Below are 13,772 nucleotides of genomic sequence, written 5' to 3'. Positions count from 1 at the left end.
GTTAGTCTATCCCAAAATGAACTGGCTACAACTGGTTTTGAATTCCACTGGAATGAAGCATTTTAAAAGTCAAACTCCGACCTTTTCAATCTAACCCGTTCGATGCGCAGGAATGTGTTTAAGAAGCATGAGCACAATAACCATGTTAGGAGCGACTGAAATTCTCACCTTTACAGTTTTGCTTCTGCCTTCATGAAGCAGCAGCTCCTCTGACAAAAGGAGAGTCCGGACCGGGTTGCAAAGGTCTAGAGGCTAAACATGAAAAAAAAAGGATCCAGAACGTCAGCTCGAAATGAGAAAGTTTCCCATGAAACCTGTGTTAACTCTCCACCCCCCTGAAGCTCCGAGCCTTTAGTTTAAGTTGTAAACCACTGAAAGTGAAGCTGCCAGGAGCTGCCCCGTGAGAGCACATCTCTCAAGGCTGGAAACTCTGCAGTCCAGCGAAGTGAGAAAAGGGAGAAAAACCCTCACATTTAACACCTATGTCATAGGAAGCTATAAAAAGATTATCAGCAGCTTCTGCTTCTCTGTACATTACTTCTTCTGCAAAGCGTGGGCTTGCCTGTGGCGGCTCGGAGCGCAGGAAGCACAACCACAGCAGTAGCCCACCCCGGGCTCATCTAGCTTCAACACGACTATGGGGAGCTACATATTTTTAATTGAGTCACTGAATTAGCAAGATGAAGAGACTCTGGGCAGGCGCTTTCTCTCCTTCTATGCTGCAGTGGACTTTGGGCTACAGAGCCAACTTTGCAGGGGCAACTTGCTTTGACATTGGATAAGCCAAGAACTCAAAAAAAAAAATCAGTTGCTCTGATTCCTGCACAATGCTGTCAAAACCAGCTTCTGAGACAATTTCATGCAGAAGATCATTCAGAGCCGTGTAACTTCTGCCTTGAACGGGACTTTGCTCTGCACAGCCTACGAGATGAAATACTGCAAAGCACAGAGGCAAAGTCTGAACTCACTGAAAGACACTGTCGTTAATATCAGTTTTAAAAGTGTGGGAACATTTCAGAGTGAAACCAAGAGTCCCTGACTTGGAAAGACAATAAAACAGTAACAAAGCCCCAGTTATGTTCTTAGGGCACGGTGAGTTCAGATAACGCATGCAATACACGTGTAGTAGTTGTGCTGTGGAACGCAGTGATAGGGAAAGGAAACTTGTTTTGAAAACTAGATTATGGAACTGGCTGGGCTCATCCCAGAAGCTGCAAACTGAGTCAGCTGCAAACTGCTATGAAAGAAGCCGTCCGCACCTATGTTCAGTCCATGTAACCAAGCAGGGCTGAGGAACGAGTGTGTCCCAGACAAAGGAATGCTGGGTTACCTGCCTGCCAAGGTCTCTGATGTAACTCAAGCACTGCAAAGGCCCAGACACAAGGCAGCTGCAGGTGTACGCAAGGCAGCAGGAAAAGCCAGGTTAAACTGAGCAGAGCGTGGCACCAGCCCTCTGGAGAACAAACCTATCAGAGGTTTACGGGACTGTAAGAAGTGCAGGGAAAGGCAGGTTGTTATCAGGGAGGGAACAAAGAGGTTAGGCCATTTGTAGCCACAGTGGATCCAGTGGATCTCAGCCATGTGGCGTGGTGACACTGAGAGTGGGGTTGAGGTGCGAAACTGCCTTGGACAAGGATGGTCCCTGTTAAGTTTTAGCCACTAGAATGCAGGTTCTATTTTTGTTTTATTTGTAACTATTTCTGTTATCTCAGCTTAGTGTCACTCAATCTCGATTCCTTTTCTGTATATTTACTCAGTGCAGTATATTGAAGTGTGACTTCTCAGCTCATCCAACAGGCTGGTGTGCATGCTGCTCTCTGCAGACAGCAGACGTGGTAACTGCTGGGAGTTCCCGTGACCAGAGGCTAGGTACTGCAGGGCTCACTTTTTAAGGACCTTTGGGGACTGGAGTGCACCTGAGGTTAACCTGCAAGGCAAAGTAAAGGCTGGCAGAGCTTTTAAGGCATTTGTTCAGGGACTAACAGACTGGAGGGTCAGGTGGATGATGCACATCCCTGTGCGGCAAGGGGTAACAAGATGACTCCCAGTCCTGAACTTCCTGAGAGGGCATCACAACAGGATTCCCTTAGGTTTCCTGGGACCAAATGCAGGACTATTCAGTCATGAAAAGCTGTGCAATACCACCTGGGCACAAGCAGGAGGTGGAAGCCCTAAAACCAGCTCTTATAATCAAAGTCAGAGCTAAACTGCAAGACCAAAGTTTGTGGGATTGGGAAGTTAGAGCCCCCTCTCCACCTTACCATCCATCTACATCCTGATGCCTGTCTTGACGTGCTTTGATTTTAGGGCTGCCAAGTGACAAGACTACATGAAATTCCTAGTTACATTCCCAGCTGCACAAATGCACCTTTGCAGCCACGAGCAGAAGCTATGTCGCTCAGTACCTTCTGTAATGAGAACTTGGTGGTCGAAACCCAGGCTTGACTGGTCAGGCTTCCCCCAAATGGCTCAAGCAGCCAAGCACCAAAGGTGGAAAGCTGCCCTTTTACAATGTCAACCACAGAAGCTAGAGAAGGGGAAGTCCATCCCCGTACAAGAGCAGGACGTAGTTCCCCAGAGAGGCACTGAATGCTAGACAATACTAGGAGGGGGAAGCTGAAAATGAGGAGGGATCCAGTTCTTGGGTACACATTGCATGGAGGATTTCTTTCCCTTCTATGACAGTATCTATAGTCATCACTCAAGCTCTGGCGGCGAACTCTGTGCTTCCTGCCAAGAGGCTGCGCTTGGCAGCACCATCCCCAGAGTGCAGCACAGCACGTGGACAAGGGTCTTTTCCCACAGCCAACAGCTCAGTTCCCTGACCAAAGACTTTTGATGAAAGTCGATTCTAGCGGTAAATGGTGGCTTACGAGTGGGTCTTTGAGGCACAGAGGTGAATGAAGAGCTTAAATATTTTCCACAGTGGGATACAGATGTGAGGCTCGTTCTCTGGCGCAAAGAGCAGACAGCACTGCAGTTTGTTAGAGTACTTGAAGTTAGCATGTGCAGGGCGAGTCTGTGATACACGGGCTGCCTTTGGGCCACACCAGGCTGGGTAAACAGGGGAAAATCCGATTGTTTAATTTCGTTATTTAAATTACGTTTTTCTTTTTTAAAAATAAACCTGTTTAAAATGAAATCTGAATTTAATACAAGATATGTTAGGGCCTGAACTTCTTATAACTTAATTGTGAATGTGAAACGGGTTTTGATAAGAGAAATTTACATATCCAAAATATTTAAGATTAAATAAAACAATCAAAATAAATGTTATATGCAGTTTTGTGTGTTTAATTAAATCCCTGTTACCATCCTAATGCAGGTTTCAGAGTAGCAGCCGTGTTAGTCTGTATCCGCAAAAAGAACAGGAGTACTTGTGGCACCTTAGAGACTAACAAATTTGTTAGTCTCTAAGGTGCCACAAGTACTCCTGTTCTTCATCCTAATGCAGTTTGGCACAAATCATGAGCCAAAAGTTCATTGTCTCATAAATAAGCAATACATCATTCCCCATTTCTAACATACTAAATGTACACTTAATAAGAATCTGACAATATTAGGCTAGATAAATGACTGTGTACCTTGTTATAGTGTTAGTGTGTACCCTGCTAGGTTGCAAAAAGATGTACCAAATCTAGTGTAAAGGCACTCTTTGGTTATAAATCAACATGTTTTATCAGTTATACCAGCCAGAGAGAAAGCACCTTTCTTTAGAAAATAACTGGAGAAGCTGATTAAAATCGATGATTTAAATCCAGGTTTGCACTTGGTGATTTAAATCCCCCTGATTTCAGTCAATCCCCTCTGGCCATACAGCCTGGTTTCCAGATGTGCCGGGAAGGGCCAGCTTACCTGCACAAAGACAGGGAACACGAGCACTTTGGGGGCCAGTGTCACATAGGTGCCATAGCTGGAGTGCGGGATATGAGGCCTCACAATGGTGCAGTTCTGGTAGTTCCCATAGCTCTTCATAGTTTGCACTGTCTTCATCAGCCTGGATTTCCGCCCAGATCCCGTATGGGATTTGCCTTTCCCTGCATTTCCTGGGACCGTGAGAAACCAAAAGAAAGCAAAGGAGAGAGAGCGAGAACTGAATTTCCAAGGGTCTAGTCCACTCTGTCATTATAATTCCTGACATCGCTGATAATGCAAAGGGGAGTAACTCGAACTGAGAACTGCAGGGAATCAGTCTCTCTCAGCATTATAGGGCATGGAGCTACAATACTAGCTGAGTGAGCCAAAGATTAACCAAAACATGGGGCCAAATCCTCACCTGTCACAAACAGATTTACACCAGCTGAGGATCTGGCTCTATGGACTTACACTCACACGCACAGCACAGTGGGTGGTTGGTACAAGGGTTTTATCAGCACTGATGTGAAATGGTCGCATTACTCATGAACACCAAAATGCCAATAAAACCCAGTCAGTAGCCCAGCACCCAGCTTGGATTTTGTACACACCGTATGTGGTCAAAAATATTCTGCAAATGGTTTCGAGTTTTAAAGAATGTAATTGGCATTATTTGTTGTATGTGTCCAATGGAGCAGGGCTCAAACTCATAAAAACTAACAAATGCAGAACAGCTCTAAACATGAGCGTAAATAGACCCACAACTGTCCCATACCTTGGGACCTTCTTCCCATTGCTAAGCACGGACACTCCCCTTCTCAATGGGATAAAGAGTCATAGAGTTTAAGGCCAGAAGGGTCCATCAGATCATGTATCCTGTATATCCCAGGCCATCGACACCACTCAGCACCCGCACACTCAACCCAACAACCGAATTGAGACCAAAATATCACAGCTGGCAGGAGACCAGACTTCTGGCCAGGAAATGATTAAGTGAGAGATACCCAGATAATCCTGGCAAGTGACCCACATCCACATGCTGCAGAGGAAGCCAATCCCCCCACCCGCAGGTCACTGCCAACTCGACGTATGGTGATCAGTTAGACCAGGAGCATATGAACAAGAACCCTCAGAGAGAGAATCCTCGGTGCCACCACAGAGCACCAGCTCACCCCGTCCAATGTCCCATCTCTGGCTGGGGCCAGCCCTGACGCTTCAGAGGAAGAAGATAAGAAAAAAAACCCAAAGCTCCCAGGCCTAGCCCTGCTGGACTTTAAAACGGTGACATTTTTTCATACAGAAATCCTGTCCCTGGTCCAGAACTGAACCTTGCCCAATACTAGGGTATCTGGGGCCAGGGGAGCGGATTTCATATTATGGGGAGAAGAAAACATTCTCAGGCAGGTAACTTTTTTAACTGCAACTCTGAGAAGCTGCTCAGGGTGGCAGATGCCCAAATAAATGTCAGAAAAATGGATTTGTAAATATATTCGTAAGTACATGAATGACCCCAGGCCTCTCCAAAGCGATCGCGTGGCTATTCCAGCTGCTCAGACATGGTGAATGTATATTTCAGTGATGACTCGTGAGTGAGAGTGGCAGCACCCAGCCCACACAGTTTCGGTTTTTAAGCATTGTATTTCATCTTCACACCCAGGAAATCTGACCAACCTCATTAGTTTTCTTTCTGGACAGATACCAGAGTCGGTGGTGCTCTGCGTGTGCTGGGAAGATGGTTGGGGGGCCGCTTTGCTCGGATATCAACCCACTCTTTCCTCACTAGTGGCATAATTTAGACAGATCAGAACCTTGCAGATTGCTGGGAGCATTTCCCCACACCCACAATCGGAGGCCTGGTGCAGAGAAGCAAGAGACCTGCACTCTACAGCTGAGGGGGATTAATGCGATCCAGAAGCCTATTCATGTCACCCCTCCCTCTGCATTAGAAGGTGTAACCCATCTAACTTTTCCTTCTGATACTCGTTTTACAGCTCTTCCTTTTGGTTACCCCGGGATGCCCAAGGGAAGCGGGACAGTGGCAGGGAGGGGAGCGGATCATTCTCAATTAGCCAGAGACAGGCGCATACCAGAGCCCGCAATCCAAACTCACCCAAACTATCTCAGCACACTTCCCTAATCCCTGCAAGACTGTGCCCTCCCTACACACTCTCTTTCAACTGGCCGAGAGCTGGGAGTGGCGGCACCATCCCACACTCTCCAGCTGAGCCTTCCTCATAGCGACAGGAGCTGCTTTAGAAGGTGACAGTCAGAACTGCGTGCAGTCCCTTGCATGGGGGAGCTCACATACAGCTTGTGGTAAGTGCCGGGATCACTGCTGAGCACAGGCTCTAACTGATGGAGTTTCATGGATCTTTTACTGGCGTGCAGCACTCGGGCATTTTTAGGTGGGGCTCTCTCCTGTGCTTCCATCCTAGCAGTAGCTGCACTGGCTGCAGAATGAGTTAATTGCCTTCAGAATGCCAGCTGTAGGGGTCAGCAGTGCTTCTATATCCGGGGAAATTTCCCAAAGTCTGGGAATTTTTGAGTAAAATGTTTTGAATGAAAATTCCCAATTTCCCAAGTTGAAACATTTTACTCACAAATTCCCAGGTTTGGGGAAATTTCCCAGGATACAGAAGCACTGTAAAAAACTTTATCTGGGAACTTTTCACTAGATTTGGGAAATGTTTAGCACTAGGTTGGGAAAAGTTGCCATCACGATATAGAAGCACTCATTTAGCATGGTTGCTGGTTGCAAAGCTCCATGTCTTGTTACAGATTAAACTAATGCCATTAATAACACTAATGATAGCAGGACAGCTCCTGGCTACAATGGGCATAGCTAGTAACACAGCCTTCTAGTCAATTACATCTATGGGCACGGCCTTGGACACACCTTCCACCTGTGTGCAAACCACATGAAGATGGGAGAATGTAACCCCCTTCCTCTGCCTCAAGTGTCAGCATAGTCTAAAGTGACTGACCCCTCAGAACTGGGGGTCAAGAGAGCTGTCCTCTAATCCCAGCCTGCCTCTGACTCGTGAGTGACCTTGGGGCAAGTCACAGCCTCCAGTTCCTCGGTTTCCCCTTTTGTAAAATGGGAATAACAACATGCACCTTTCTCTGTAAAGCACTTTGGGATCCATAGGTGGACAGTGTTAGATGAATGATAAGTGATCTATGGGGGAAGCTGCTCTTTTCAGTCAACTAAACACCTCAAATCCTGGCACAGTTATACCCAAGTGAGAATCTACCAGCCGCAGAGCAATGCTCCCAGCTTTCAGAACAGCTGCATTCCCAAATGTTTCAGAGTGGCCAGCTGCCAGATTCATTCACCTGTCAGCAGAGGACACTGTGCAGGTGACTCAGCCTGGAAAGCAGCATGAGTGAATGTGGGACAAAGGTTATGGTAAAGTGCGTATGCCGTGCAGTTGTAGCCGTGTTGGTCCCAGGATATTAGAGACTGCTGTTACAGTAAGTGGCACTCTCAATGCGTCACTGAACAGATGCATTCAGCTGAGAACTCCGCTTACCCAGTCAAAGAGCTACAGCTGCAGAGATAGCTAGTGGCCTAAGTGCTGCTTTTGGGGGACAATGAATACTGCTCCTAATAACCCTCCTTTGGAGCTGTCAGCCACCCCCTTCAGAGCCTTCTCAGAACTACCCCCAGCAAGCTGGCGTGTGACAAAGATGTGGGGCAGGGGAGTTTTGTTCAATATCTTCATTAATGATCTGGAAGATGGTGTGGACTGCACCCTCAGCAAGTTTGCAGATGACACTAAACTGGGAGGAGTGGTAGATACGCTGGAGGGTAGGGATAGGATACAGAGAGACCTAGACAAATTAGAGGATTGGGCCAAAAGTGGTAGCAGATGACAGAACAAGGAGTAATGGTCTCAAGTTGCAGTGGGGGAGGTTTAGATTGGATATTAGGAAAAACTTTTTCACTAGGAGGGTGGTGAAGTACTGGAATGGGTTACCTAGGGAGGTGGTGGAATCTCCTTCCTTAGAGGTTTTTAAGGTCAGGCTAGACAAAGCCCTGGCTGGGATGATTTAGTTGGGGATTGGTCCTGCTTTGAGCAGGGGATTGGACTAGATGACCTCCTGAGGTCCCTTCCAACCCTGCTGCTATCTATTCTATGATTCTATGATAACCATCCTGAATATAAACAGGCCAAAACACTCCTGCATAAGGCCATGGAGTAAGTAGGACCTTTTCCAAACTAAATACTAGTCTAACCAACATTATAGAAAGGATGTGGAGCAACTGGAGGGGATCCAGAGACGAGCGACAAAGATGACCGAAGGGATGGAACACAAGCCATACCAGCAAAGGCTGAAGGAGCTGGGTATGTTTAGTTTGGAGAAGAGGAGATTAAGGGGGAACATGAGAGCAGTCTTCAAACACTTGAAAGGCTGCCATAAAACAGATGGAGAAAAGTTGTTCTCTCTTGCCACAGAGGGCACGACAAGAGGCAATAGCTTCAAACTACAACATAGCAGATAGTACACTAGCACTTTTATCAATTAGGGGTGTGAAAAAACACACACACCCCGACCGACGTAAATTTCACCGACAGACGCGCCGGTGTGCACAGCCCTATGCCAGCGGGAGACGCTCTCCTGCCAACATAGCTACCCCCGCTCATTGGGATGGTTTCATTATGCTGACGGGAAAGCTCTCTCCCGCCGGGATAGAGCGGCTACACGGGAGACCTTACAGCGGTGAAGCTGCAGCGGTACAGCTGTGGCGCTGTAATATCTGTAGTGTAGACATAGCCATAGATTAAATCTTAGGACAATGAAACAGACTGCCCAGTAAGGTTGTGGAAGCTCCTTCACGGGAGGTTTTCAAAAGGAGGCCGGACAGCCATCGGCCTTGGATGGGTTAGGCCAGTGGTTCTCAACCAGGGGTATGCATACCCCTGGGGATACACAGAGGTCTTCCAGGGGGTACATCAACTTATCTAGATATTTGCCTAGTTTTACAACAGGCTACATAAAAAGCACTAGCGAGATCAGTACAAACTAAAATTTCATACAGACAAAATGAGAAGCCAGCAATGTTTCAGTGGATCCATTAAGGGGGCTGGCCAATAACTACACTTAGTACAAAATTTTACAGCTGGAAAACTTGCACAGGCAGTTGCCCCAATGCCAGGAGGAGACCGTTCAATTAGAGAAGCATAAAGAACTTCTCGTCCTAGCCCACACCTAGAACCGCAGCCCCATGACACGCCCAGAGCAGAGCTCTCACGTTACCCTGGAGCCAAGCAGACAACAACCCCACCGTCCATCCAGACCCCTCCTGAAGCAGATCCTGCTGCTCCCCGGCAATGGCAGCCGTGTGAGGCTCTCCGGGCTGAAAACGGTGATTTCCAGCATCCAGTCTGCACCCAGCTGAGGACCTGCAATTCTCTCACCTGTGCTGGGCTTAGTCTGAAACACACACGCTTGGGACTGCTCTCCCTGAGTCCCTGGGTTTACACTGGTCATCTCAGCTCAGCAAGCTCAGGAGAAACTCTCTTTAGCTCAGCAACATCTGTCCTCACCAACGCTCATCAAAATGAGCCCGACCCCCTGCACAGGCCGGGTTCCTGGCCTCCCGCCGCCCCTGGGCCAGGGGGCTCTTGGAGGTATGCCTGTCCTTGCTGTACAGGACTCTGAGGTCCAGCAGGGAGCTCACGCGCATGCAGTTAACCCCTCTGGCCACGTTCAGTGGCTGTCTGCAGGAGTAGCTGATGCTGCTAGGTCAGAGAGGGTAAAACAGCAACTACAGAGCTGCAGGACCGGGGGCATTCAAGCAAGGGGCCGGTGCCAACAGAGAACTGCTAGTATGGCATTGCTCGCCCAGCCCCAGCGAAAGGAGAAGCTGGGTCTGCAGGTCTGAGCCCCGCTAACCAAAGTCCTTCACTGAGATGCACACCTTCCCCTTGCAACCACTGTCCATCCACCCTCTTCTTCTCCCAACCCCAGCAGCAGCTTGAGGTCTAGGACTGCATTTGGAATTCCCTAGAATAAACCCTACATCTCTTGGTATTGGCTAGCTTTTTTCATTGCTTCGGGAACATTTTATTGAGAAGTCTGGTCTCTCAACAGAACCCAGGCATTTCAAGGCCACAAGCAGCACAGCTCGCCCAGTATTAAATAAACCAAACACAAGGAGAAGCCTCACACCCGTGCACAAAGGACAGGCAGAGAGATCATTTCTCAGCCCAGGGCCTCTCTCCACACCAGACTGTTCCCAAACTAGATGTATTTTACATGAATATCCTCTGGATCTGGAATTTGTTTTGTTATGATGCAGAGACACCCAAGAGGAGAGAGGCAACGTGGGGGAAAGCACACACTTCTCATGAGTCCATTGGCAAGCAAGTCGTTGGCCTCCTGTATTACAGACACCCGTGCAGAAAGAGGAACTCCGGGCTGCAGAACATGCTACAACCAGCCAAACACACCGGGACTACAGGGTTGATTGCTAAGAAGATGATAAGACTTTTCCAGCTTCTCACAAACGCTGGCTCTAGAAAACCATGTCTTTAGTACAAACCGCTAGCAAGCCCAAGCTAAACCCTTGGAGGTACATCTGCCCCATTGGCCCAGGCACTGAGCCTAGTCTACAGGTGATTTTGCATTTCAAACTAGACTGGATGCACTAGCGTGGGCCTGCATCAAGCAATCCTGTCCTGATGCCGGGCCAGGACTCTGCACACCGGACGCTGCTTCAGAAAGGCTGATTTTAAACAAACATCCCACACCTCAGAAGAGCACTTAATGGCCAAAAGGCTCAGCGCTTAGGGCCCTGCTTCATCTAATCCACCAAAAACCAAACACGCAGATTGTCACAGAAAACCCTATCACCCTCCACTCCATTCACCTTCCCTTTAGCCGCCCCTCGCTCTGCAGCAAATGCCCCCCTTTCCTTCCAGCGATTGGCACGCACCTCCGCAGCCGGCTGCCCTGTTCGGAGCTGACACTGCGCAGGGAGGCAGCGGGGAGCACCGCACTACAGGATTTGCCACAATCAAACGAGCTGCCGTTCGCACGGCTCTGGAGCAGTCTGTGCACAGGAACCACACACCCTTTCCCCAGACAATATGTTGAGTCATGGGGCATGTCACCACCAGAGCACACGGAAGCCGCTCACCCAGCGGGGGGTACCAGAAGTACACGTTTCTCTGGAGCCAGACTGGCATCAGTTCCCACAGCTCTGAAGGGCAGGACTTGCTGTTATCCTTCTAGCTCCTCACCCCACAGCAGAGACCCAACAGAGCTGAAGGGATGAGTGAGCCAACGGGGTTTCAAGGAAAGCTGGCCTAGTGGCTGCAGCAGCCTCAGACAGTCATGTAACTTCAGCTGCACTAACACCTGCCAGAACCAGATCCAGCGCCAGTTCCAATTGCTCGGTAAGAAAATGAACCCACTGGGGATGTCCTATGTGAGAAGCAACACCAGCATCTAGAGAGCTCCTTTGCCCAAGCCTGAGGAGGGCAGACCCAGGCAATGCATGGCAGACAGGCCCACGGAGATATTCAGGGACCTGCCAGAATATCCCCCCTCAGCGCTTTTCATCCCAGGATCTTAGAGCACTTTGCAAAGCAGGGCACGTAGCATTAGCCCCGTTTTAGATATGGGGAAACTGAGGCACACTGGTGGGGGAGGGAGACGTGCAGTGATGTGCTCCCAGTAATTCTACCATCTTCCTCCCATAATCTTCACCAACCCTTCCACAAGGCCCTCACCAGATCCATCTTCCCTTACACCTCAGCCATGCTTCCCCCACCCCTCCAGCAGCTCCTCTAGGGGTCTCCCCTACCAAGAAGCTGTGGTGGCAAGTGGGTTGTTTCCAGCCCTTTGGCTGTGTGGTGCTTGGCTGGACGTGGAAAACGTCCTTCTGGTGCTGGCTCATGGTTGGCTGCAGAATGGATCCCCTTTGTTTCCCAAGATGCCTGGTCTCCTCTGACTGCTGGGAGGGGCTCAATGGGGGAGTGAGTCTTCCCTGGCTTGTGTGGGGAGTTTCTAGGGAGGAGCTGGCTGGGGTGGGGTGCAGGGGTGGGCAGGCAGGTATGGCAGGGACGTCCACTCAGTGGAACAGCAGCACGACCCCACCTACTCCTCCCCATGCCCAGCTGGAACAGCTGACAGGCTCCAGGAGAGGACATGGCACTTGCTCCATATGCGATGCGCTGCTGAGGAGGTCCCTTGCAGCTGCTGCTCTGGCAAGGATGGGGCACTGCAGGGCAGCCGCCGCTTCTGTGAGCAGCAGAAGGGAAGCAGCAGAAAGGTCAGTCCCAGCCCCAGAGAGGATGTCTGCGGGTGGGTCTGAGAAACCACTGCTTGCCCCGACCCGACATCACCATTCCCACTCACCGACAGCAGGTGATATGCACAGGGCTGGCCTGAGGACGCTGGGGAAGGCCAGAGAGGTGAAGCTGTGGGACAAACCCTAAGCATGAGAGGAGGGCAACACTGGGTCCCGCGCCTGCTGCCAAAGGAGGGCAGTCCCGCAGCTTGTCTCCTCAAGCCTTTGCAGTGATGTTTCCAGGCTTAGGTCCTCGCAAAGCACAAAGCCAGAGGCTTTCCCTCCTGGGCCTCAGGCTGGCTCTGTTAGCCAGGCCTGGTCCAGCTTAGTGACCGCACAAGGTCACAGCCGAGGGGAACCCAGCACAGCTTCCCTCCCAGGCTAGTGCCCCATCCGCTGAGGGGGGCACCACAGCAACTGCCTAGGCAGCAAAGCTCCGAGTCTGCCGAGCCGTGGGCTGTTCGGAATGGACACTTACCCACAGCGGCATCGTGCTCCTGATACACTGGCCTCAGCAGCTGGAAGACACAGAGCAAGCAGGACATGGTTACTCCCGGTAGGACCCACACCAGCAATCTTCAGCACTCGACTTCCAGAGATCCCACAGCACTTCGCAGAGGTGCACTGATGGCGAGAACTCCAGCCCTGGGTCCTACCCACTAAAAGCCTCCCGGTGGAAAGCCTCCCCCAGCACTTGGCACAACCCTGCTGCCAAACACGTTCAGGACAGCCAGCCGTCATGCCCCTTAGCAGGACAGTATCAGCACACACAGTGAGTTCTGCCAGGGATGGGAAGAGGCCTTTGGGACACAGCACCAGCTTGGAACCTAATTTACTGTTGTAAGCAGAGTCAGGATGAGCTCTACCCTGACATCTGGTGGTGAATTATGGCGAGTGTGGAAAAGAACTCCAGGGACTGATCTTGTTTGCATAGGCACACCCACCCGCCTGGCATGAAACAACAGCAACTCAAAGTGGGTACTTTGGCTGGTGTGGGATCCCCAGTTTCTCTGTTATTGGGGCAGGAAGAATAAAGTTTTGTTACCCTGATTCTGTGAATCAAGGCCAGTGGAACTGTTGTGTGACAGAAGGACTGAGTGAGTCCTTCACCATTACCTAAGTAGCACTTGCTTGACAAGGGGCATGGGTTACAAAACCCAGTGAATTGAGAAAGAATGGGGACCGATATTTGTACTTGATGGTATGGGCTTGTCTCTGAGGGCTTGGCACCAATTGCACCACCTTCTCTCTCTCTCTCCCCCCCCCCCCCCCATTGTTGAATGTCAGAACTAACTTTGATTCTATTAGGAGTTTTGTTACAGGCCACTGAGCTGAATTCACTTTGGGCCAATGGTGCACCAGCACTGGGGCTCCCCTACTGTGAGCTGAAATCACAAAAAAGTTAAAGTTATTATGTGTTGTGTTAACTAGTGGGGGAGCCTGAAGCTATATTGCTAAGCAGCTGGCAGAGCAATTTGTGGGGATGACTGGAGGAGCAGTGAGTGGTGTGGGGCCAGTTGGAGTGGTCTAAAGAACCGTGAGAGGAGCTGTTTCCAGGGACGGCTGGAGCGGCTCACAGGTCGGTGAGCGGAGCGGAGCAGCTTGTAGAGCGGAG

At 49.9% G+C, this 13,772-nt stretch overlaps 1 protein-coding gene across 13 annotated transcripts in view; it reads right to left on the bottom strand.

Annotated features, from left to right (window-relative positions):
* RGS3 (regulator of G protein signaling 3) overlaps positions 1-13,772 on the bottom strand; it is a 204,835-nt gene that overhangs the window by 107,351 nt on the left and 83,712 nt on the right. For 10 of the 13 annotated variants that reach the window (XM_065572233.1, XM_065572234.1, XM_065572232.1 and 7 more), the window contains 3 exons: positions 12,636-12,675; positions 3,856-4,046; positions 169-252 (listed from right to left, as the gene is read on the bottom strand). In XM_065572233.1, the coding sequence (XP_065428305.1) occupies positions 169-252; positions 3,856-4,046; positions 12,636-12,675 (315 nt within the window). Of the gene's footprint in view, positions 1-168; positions 253-2,405; positions 2,854-3,855; positions 4,047-10,798; positions 12,609-12,635; positions 12,676-13,772 lie in introns of those variants that run through there. The other 3 variants (XM_065572240.1, XM_065572242.1, XM_065572244.1) reach the window with 3 other exon arrangements.

This window comes from Chrysemys picta, chromosome 18 (assembly GCF_011386835.1).
Source record: "Chrysemys picta bellii isolate R12L10 chromosome 18, ASM1138683v2, whole genome shotgun sequence".
Taxonomy (NCBI): Eukaryota; Metazoa; Chordata; order Testudines; family Emydidae; genus Chrysemys; species Chrysemys picta.
This window is presented reverse-complemented; position numbering and strand designations above follow the sequence as displayed.